The 9297-nt window shown below is 26.6% G+C and overlaps 1 protein-coding gene across 2 annotated transcripts; it reads right to left on the reverse strand.

Annotated features, from left to right (window-relative positions):
* Positions 1-577: 577 nt before the first annotated feature.
* Positions 578-7858, reverse strand: LOC149888816 (sperm flagella and cilia-associated protein 1-like). 2 transcript variants are annotated; one of them, XM_090087804.1, is made up of 10 exons: positions 7651-7858; positions 7379-7489; positions 6879-6988; positions 4851-4914; positions 4564-4664; positions 4133-4396; positions 3596-3711; positions 1896-1995; positions 1163-1485; positions 578-1049 (listed from the first exon to the last, which is right to left on the reverse strand). In XM_090087804.1, exons 1-10 carry the CDS (start codon positions 7763-7765, stop codon positions 1046-1048), a joined length of 1308 nt encoding a protein of 435 aa, XP_089943930.1. In that variant the 5' UTR covers positions 7766-7858; the 3' UTR covers positions 578-1045. The 2 variants fall into 2 exon arrangements, with proteins under 2 accessions (XP_089943930.1, XP_089943931.1); XM_090087805.1 differs by lacking the exon at positions 4133-4396.
* Between the last annotated feature and the right edge of the window lie 1439 nt (positions 7859-9297).

Raw genomic sequence — 9297 nt, forward strand, 5'->3', positions numbered from 1 at the left:
CTTTATGTCGAGCTATTTTAGAGAATGCAGACCATATTTTTTCACCAAAAAAATTATACCATTCAGCTCAGGCTTTAGGAATACATAGGAAAATTAAAGAATTGAATAAAAAAAAAACATGCATTTGCATGATATACCCTGTATATGCCTAAAAATTTATACAGTAAGATGACGTAGTATTGTAAACTATCAATTATTTTTTTGTATTTAAATTACATCGCGCTACTTTAAATATTTATGAGTGAATGTGTTAAAGAACCTCAGAAAAATGTGATTTTAAGACCGCCTGTTTTAAGGCATTGACCACTAAGTTTAGGATCCTTTACTTTAAACACAGCAACCGTTGAAGGCCCGTCTAAAAATTCAGAAACTATAAAATAGAGTTTTGGTTGAAATTTCATTTGCTTCTAATCTTTATTTTACTTTACCCGATTATTAGAGTTGTATTTTTGTTAGTGGTGCTTATTGTTTTGATAATACAAGCCTCTCCCCTTATTTTTTTTTATAACAAACCGCTCCTTCACTGTTTTCATATAACAACTCTCCCTTTTATTTTTTTCAAATAACAAGCGTCACATCAATTAAATCGATATTTTTTTAAATTTCTAATAACAATATTTACAAACAAAATTTTTTTTTTCTATTTACAGCTTACAGTTTGGACACAAATAATTACATGAATTTTCATTTTTTCACATCTATATATATGATATTTATATTTTTTACTAAATTATATACAAAGCTATTTAAAAATGATGCTACTTTAGCTGTCATTACGAAATGTTTAAGAGAGTGATAGCAAAACGCTTTACAAAAATGCAAAATTAAACAAATAGTTTTTTTTTTTAATTTTAAATAAAAACAAAACATTTGAAAGCTTATAAGTAGCTTCCTCTCTCAAAAAATTCTGGTTTCGAAATTTTACTTCAAATGATTATTCTGTTTATTTTTAACGAACGTGCGCATTATCAAGTTTTTGTGAATTTGTGCATCGTGATGCGCTCCCTTTCAAGTTGAGTTTTACCCAAAAATTGAATTTATTATTTCACCTAAAAAAGAAGGATAGATTTGTGCTTATCACGTGATGCGTGTTTAAAATAACGTCGAGGTTTTCTTTGTTTGCTTGTGTCTCGATTATTTACACTGAAATATTGTTTCATACCTGTGAAATCGCGATTCTTTATCCTGCAGTACCCCGCGAATATCCTTTAAAGGTTGCTTGTTGTTAATTAACGGAAGAGATGTCATGTTTCCGGTGAAATGACTAGCATTTTGTTGATATGGATACGAATGCAATGGAGGGGGAAGAGCGTAATTTATATTTCCAATAGGTGCACTCGGGTGCTCAGGAGTTTGCGTCTGATTAAAATTTAATGTTGGTTGTTGTAGCTGCTGCTGAGGCTGTGAGGATTCTTTCAGCTCGTTAATACGCAAATCTTTGAGCTGAAGTAGGTGTTCAAGACGTCGAATTTTGGCGTGCAGGATCTATAAATAATTTCTATAAAAAATACACTTTTTTAACAATCAACTGGTTGTATAAGAATATTCTTTATTTTTAAATATGCCATTTATACTATATTTACTTTTAATTTATTTCAACTTCATAAAGAATCGCGTAGAATATAATAATTTTATCAATTTTTAAGGATTTTTATTCTTTGACTCCAGAAAAAAAATGTTGATTTTATTGATTGCATCTGAAGTTTCAAAAAAAAAATCCAATATTAATCATAATAAGTTGCAAAACATTTTTAACACAAAAACAAATTATTTTCCTTAAATCAATCCAATAGTTTTGTTTTCATTTGAGAGATTTTCAAATCGAAAGCAACCTAAAAAAAAAGACTTCTTTCTGTCACAAGAGGAAAACTCTAGTGACAGAAAACTTTAATTACCTGAATAGTTTCTTGCGAAGCTAATAAAGCTTGTTCCTTCTCTTCAAGTGCAACTCGAAGGTCACTGGTGTTATTTTTCAGATATCCATCATTTTTTTTGCTGTAGAAAAGTAAGCAATTTACATAAATAAATTTTACATAAAGGTAGTTACATCAAAAAACATCAATACTTTAGAAAAAAGGTATAATAATCAGGGCTGTATAGAAAATTTGGAGGTGCCAAACACCAGTTTAGGGCCTGACTCCGCTTCATAAAAAATTTAAAAAATTACTTTCGTTATAAATTTTTAATGCTTTTTATTTTGCAAATTCCTCAATGACATTATGAAATCAAGACTTCATGCTAATGAACACTCAATACTCAATTGGCAAGACCACTAGTTCATTCTCATCCCACAGGTGAACGTGACAAATTTTTTGATAAACTTCAATTAGTATTACTAAGAATACATGAAGCAAATACCATTAGTATAGAAAAAAAAATATGTAGCACAATCACTACATTTCTGTAGAGCTTCCCAAGTTTGATAACTGAAATCTTACTCAATAAGTTTAAAGGGGAGAGCGATTGTTCACAGAGCTGATCTATTGTTCACAGATCTGAAATGTTGTCAGTCAAATGAGAAAAAAGGAATCTGACAAAAATTCGCAGCATGAACTTGATTCATTGGAAGTTTTTTTTTTTTTTGTTAGTTCAGTTTTTGTCACGCCAGGTGAATATTTTTTTGAGAAACTCAAATAGGCATTCTTGATTTCTACCTAAAACAGTTTTTGAAACTGTCACTGTATGGTTGTGAAACAAACTGTATGTCCATCACAGAATTAAGATGTGGAAGATAATAGAGAAATGACTTCTTTTGCTTATTAGCAACAAATGATGAGAAACACTAATAAAATATTAGACAAAAAATAAAATGGAGTTTAATACCAGTAATAAATATTATCTTAAGACTGACTGAATTTAAATGCTCAATTGTTCCCATTTTTTAAATTTCAAGGTAAAACAAATAAAGATTTTATAAATGACTTTTTTAAAATTCGACTGTGGTTAGGTCCTCTAGGGGCCTGGACCTGACTAATTTGCTCTTGACCTCTCAAAAACACTGGATATAATGAAGATTATTTTAATTAAAAATTTTAGTTTGCAAAAAGATTAAAATAAAACAAATTTTTCACATAGTTTCTTCTCATAACTTTATTTTTTTGTTAAAAAGTTATTTACATAAAATGCTCCAAACCCAAGTAAAATGAAATGAAAACTTTTTTTTACTTGAAATATCAAATTTAAAAACTGGTAAAACACGACTTTCCAAAATGATGAAGAATAGATCAATAATTTCAAACCCAATTTCTATTGGGTTTGAAATTATAATTCAAGTTCATATCAACTTATTCTACTGACAGGGGTCTGCATAAAGATAAGTTACTTTTGCTTGATCAGCTACATGAAGGACATTTAAAAAAACTTTTAATTGTCAAGTTAAAGCATTGAAATAAACAAATGGAAAGTAATACTAGGAAGGTATCTTCTGATTGTAAACTCTTATTACTTAAATCAATATACTTTCTTACATAGTTTAGTTTAAAGATAGTCAAAAATTGCCAAAAGCAATCAGAAAACTACTTACAATTTGCCATTACAAAACTTTAAAATCAACACTTTTTTTAAGAAGAGGTTTAGAAAAATAAGAAGTACTTACGGTTTTAAATTAACTTTATTTGCTTGAGTAGCTGGGTTTAAGGGAAACGGGGGAGCCTGCTTTAAAGATTTGTTTGACCCTGGTGAGGTCACTTGAGCATCATTTACAAGGTGAGGCTTAAAAAAATAATAAAAAAAGATTTTAAATAAAAGGAAAAAAACATAAATACAAATAACTGAAATAAAAATAAACTAAAAAACTTAATTTTATATTTTAGTGGCAAATTAAATTTCATATTACCATTATATAATATCATGGTAGAGAATTAGTACATTATTCATTTTACTAAGCATTTAACATATAAGTTACAATAAAACATTTAAGAGTTAACTGAAACAATATCAGAATCAGATTACATGATATCTTTCTTTAATAACCTTTTCAAACTTGATTATAAATGACGATTAGATGAAATATCCCAAGTCTATTTATAATGTAGTTTAGAATAACCGGCCTTTTGCTATGCTGACCCATTTTATATGCTTTGTATATGACAAAACCTCAAATATAGTGTGAAAAACATGCACCATCACCTACATCATTTGATGTCTTTGACTCTTTTGGGTTCTCTTCTTCTTTGGCATCATTTTTAGCTTTCTTTGTTTTTTTTTTAGTACTGATTCCTAAATCATTACCAGATGGTTGGGATCGATCAGCAGTAGATTTATTTGAAACATGCTTACTGACTACAGACTGATCTTCATCACTTACATGGATTAATATCTTTGGTTGATGAATTTTTGGTTTAGCTATTGTTACATCATAGGATGTTATCTTTTCATTATCTTTGTTATTATTTTCCTTAAACAAAAATATTTAAATGTTACTTTTACTGTTTTTTATAATGATTAGGAATGTTTAAAATATGTTTTTAATACTTTATTGACTCATATGTATTATTAATTTTTTATTGTTTACTTGATATTTAACATACTAGTTAAGAGCACTAATCAAAACAAAAAGCTTACTACACTTTGATAATGATAAGCTTGATGCTGTGGTGGAATGAAAGGTTGATTATCATTGTAAGAAGGAGGGTAGTTGTAATTACCTTGCAGAGAGTTAGGTCCTATAAAAAAAAAGCCACTTCAATAATTTTGCTGTTGAAAAAAATAAGGGAGAAAACAACACTATATTACATACCTTTGTGCTATTCTTAAAAAATTATTTCGTAAAAAACATTTTTCCTATTTATTAAGAAACATTTTCCAATCTATCAAGAAACTAAAATATAGGCCATGCTTTTTATACATACCATTTTCTATAAGGTTTTTTTCTACAGCATCTGCTGTCTTTTTTCGAGTCATGTATGAATCAATCTAAAATAATGGCTATTTATTAATGCTATTTGTTGACAGTATTTTCCCAAACCTTTCTGTTGTAAGACATTACAAAATCCCTAAAGAGAACTATAAAACTATTATATTATAAATATCTATTAGATTTTATTAACTAAATGGTGTTTGATGAAAATTTATCCATAAATAATTGAATTCCTGGAACATAAAAATTTTGCATTATTTGGTATCATGATATAGCAAAAAAAAACAATCATTAAATCAATCAAATTTTTATTCACAATTTCCATCGTCATTAGTTGATATTATGTTTAAAGACTCTCACACTCATTCATGCTTACACTTTCAAAGTAAATTAAGGTTACTTGTGAGTAAAACAAGCAAACTTTTTAATTTCAGTGGTGTTAAAGTTTTCTTTATAAAAATTTAAGATTTTTTAAAAACTTCAAGTTTAATTCAATCAATAAACTTTAAAAGTTTGATTTTTGTTATAAAAAAACTTGCTTTTTTTTTAAAAAAGATTTATTTCTTTAATTTTCTTTAAATAAACCTTTTTTTTTTTTAAGAAATCAATCTAAAACTTAAACAGACAAACGTAGTTGAATATTTAAATGAATATTGATGAAGATTGATGACTTAATCATCTAAAACATCTTTTTAATCATTTAAATGATCAAGGTTTTGCTTATAACTGAAACTTTTAAAAGTTTTTTCAACTTCAATAATGAAAAATGTTAAGTAATGTAAACAAATAAAAAGTTAATAATATTTGCATAGAAAAATACTTTTTCTTATTTAAAAAATTTTTTTTTAAATAACAAAAAACATATTTTGAACAGTTTAATGATGCAAACTTGCTAATCTATTAAGTAAAACATAGCAGTAAAAATCAGGTAAAAGCTTTCTTGTATATTTGAGGAAATTACAAAACTGCTGAAATTTAGTACAATTATTTGGATTTTAATAAGAAATTTGTACAAAGCAAGACAATTCTACTATCAGCAACAACAAATTAGAGTCATTCTCTAAAAAATTAGATCTATTTGCATATTATTTTACAAGTATAGTTCTAGGCTACATAGCATAACTTTTTTTTCTGAGAACAAATAATACTTTAATCTTATGATAATTTAAGTATGCTAAAAACAAATATTGTTAGATAAAATTAAATAGAAGGCTCTAATAAAGAATCATTATTTATTGGGTTAAAAAATATCATTTACATATACATACATACATACATACATACATACATATATACATACATACATACACACACACACACACACACACACACACACACACACACACACACACACACACACACACACACACACACACACACATACATACATACATACATACATACATACATACATATGCATATCCATATATACCTAAATACTGTTTAATTACAGCTCAAATCACCTTATAGTTGTCAATATATCAATTCTTTAATTATTAATTACTGACTTGGAGGACCAATTAGAAAGGTTTTCATGTTTCGTCAGGGGATGTAAGGTACCTGGTTATATCTTTCTTTTAAACACTTTCATCAAACATTTTTAGATTTGCTTCAACTGAATATATTGCATTGTTAAATATGTTATCAATCTGAGAAACCATATAAGCATAAATTATGTTACTTAAATACATTATAGTAAAAAATAATTAAATACTTTATTTTTTAAATTTGATTTGATTTTTTTTATTTAAAAGTAAAAGTTAATTCCTAAGCTTTAACATTCTTTATGTTTTATTTTCCTTAACAATGTTTTTATTTTTCACTCATGCCACAGAGAAATCAGTCAATAGAAAACTAACAGTAATGATGATAAATGAGAGATAGGCACAATAAGCAGATTAGACTGGTTGATTTTATTTGATTTCAGAATCATTAAGCCTAAATAAATTTTAAGTAAAAAACCATTTTCAAACATTTTTTAGAAAATTCATTGCACAAATGTGACCAGAAAGAGACTTACATTTTCTCTTAATTTTGTCAGCACATGTTCAATAAAACCTGGCTTGCACATAACAATTCCTTTTATGTGATCTTCTTCAACAACGAAGGATAAACGATTAAACACTTTTCCTAAAATTAAAATATTTAAAAATCAAAACTCTTAAATAAAGGTAGACTATTCACAAAAGCAATTTATTAACAAAAAGTGCTTATTTTTTCATAGAAATTATTAGCTATAACTCTTTTATTGTACAAAAATGATTTTGGGTCAGCTTAATTATAAATTGGATTTATAAAAATTATAAAACAAACCTACTTTTACTAGACAAAACTTCACTTTATAATTAAATTTAATAAACAAGAGTAAAAATAAAAATAACAATATTTATGAACTCAACTGATGATTTTCTTCTTTTAAAATGTTTATAATATGTAAATTAAAAGAAATTTATAAAAACTACATTGCCACTTTATAAAACCCCTATGCTAGAGCACACGTGGTATTAAAAAATAACACACTTGATAACAGATTCCAATTATCAGTTTTCAATGATGAAGAATTTGCAGTGGCATAATTATGCAAATCCACAATGCTTGGAATAAAGTGTTTAATGATTTCAGCCACTAAAACTGAAAAAATGATAAAAAAAAAAACCTTTAATTATTTATAAAATTTATGAACACCATTTCTATATCACTTTAAATTGTTTAAATACTATCAAGCATTCAGGTTTTTATACTAATCTATATTAACACTACATAATTTAATTAAATTAAGCTACTTGACATACCTCCATCGCTAAAATCACGAGCAAAGTTCTTTTTAGGTCGAGAAAGTGGGATTTCATCAATCCATGTATACAACTCTTGTAAAGATTCTTCATTAAGCTCCCCAATGATAGACATATTTTTTTTAAACTTTCCTTTTATTTTACATGAAGATGATATGTTAATATTTTTTACCAAATTTATTTTAAAGCTGAAGTATATTTAAATAGATCTGGCATTAAATATAAATATAAATCTAGTATTTTACATTTTTTATGCAATCCATATCTTTAAGCTAAAGAAATTATAAGCACACAAACATCTTGAAGTACATTAAAGTTGGAGTAATTGTTTCCTTTATAAATTTTATAGTTTGAATGAAAAAACCTATTGCACAGAATGTAAATGTTGATAGTATATAGCTATATTCGATAAGTGTATATATTGTTTATTTTCTGATTACTCTGTTACCATCAACCATTTTCGTTTTTTGCTGCTGCGCAAGCGTAGTACGCTGTGCTAATACTTAATAGCATTTTGAAAAGATGAATGGGAGTTTTGCGTTTCTATTGGTGACTCCTCATAAAAATTGGATAGCTCTTCTCCTGAGATTAAACGGCATACTTTGAACTATTATTAAATTGACTATTTTCAATTGACGCATTTCGGAAAGTCCAAAACTCAAAGATTCTTTTTAAGTTCATAAGGATACTTCAGCTAAAATCAGGTATAAAAAAATGCGTAAAATGAAAAAAATTCTGCGTAGAATTTTTTCAGAACTTTCCTGCATATATACATATATATACATATATATGTGTATGTATATATATATATATATATATATATATATATATATATATATATATATATATATATATATATATATATATATATATATATATATATATAAACATAGATGTTCATAAAAAATATTAATCGATGCGCTAATTACTCTCTTTTTTTTTTTAACACATATCACATAATCTAAATAGTTATAATAGCCGAATTTATAATAGCCGAAATTAACAATCCACTCTATTATTTCAAACTTCCTTTAAAATTGCATTCGTCTTCGAGTAAAACTTTGAACTTTTTTGCGAATTAATAATAATTATTAGAGAACTTTTATTTAAATTGTTATAATTATTTAAAAAAATCTATGTAAAATGAAATATGAAAGTTAGTATCTAATTATCAACAACATTTCAGCAAGAAAAAAATTTAAATGACTGTAGAAACTTTTGATAATATGACAAAATGTAAAATCATAGCAATCAATAAACAAAACATCTCAATGAAAAAAATTTAAATGACTGTAGAAACTTTTGATAATATGACAAAATGTAAAATCATAGCAATCAATAAACAAAACATCTCAATGAAAAAAATTACGAAACTTATAAGCACAACACATGCAACTATTAGCAGAATAATCAACCGATGTAATGAATATAATACAACTGAAAGTGTTCCTCAACCCTGAAGACCCTGGGTTTCAAATGAAAGAAATGAACATTCAGTTATTCTCATAGCGAAAAAAATAGAAAACTATCATCTACTGATCTTAGTCGAAAATGGCGAGAAGTTTCTGGTGTTGTTGCTAGAGTCGAGCAATTAGAAGAGCACTGCAAACGCACAATTACATGTGGCGAGAGGCTTGAAAAAAAACC

Source organism: Hydra viridissima, unplaced genomic scaffold (genome assembly GCF_058129835.1).
Source record: "Hydra viridissima isolate aposymbiotic clone 2 unplaced genomic scaffold, HvirCarnegie_v1 scaffold_5, whole genome shotgun sequence".
NCBI classification, from domain to species: domain Eukaryota; kingdom Metazoa; phylum Cnidaria; class Hydrozoa; order Anthoathecata; family Hydridae; genus Hydra; species Hydra viridissima.

What these genes read in the sequence shown, in the direction of transcription:
- LOC149888816 (XM_090087804.1), bottom strand. Translation starts at nt 7,765, where the DNA reads ATGTCTATCATTGGGGAGCTTAATGAAGAATCTTTACAAGAGTTGTAT. An exon ending in TCGTGATTTTAGCGATGGAG is followed by an intron (nt 7,490 to 7,650) that starts GTATGTCAAGTA and finishes TCATTTTTTCAG; the next exon opens with TTTTAGTGGCTGAAATCATT. An exon ending in TAATTGGAATCTGTTATCAA is followed by an intron (nt 6,989 to 7,378) that starts GTGTGTTATTTT and finishes TTTTAATTTTAG; the next exon opens with GAAAAGTGTTTAATCGTTTA.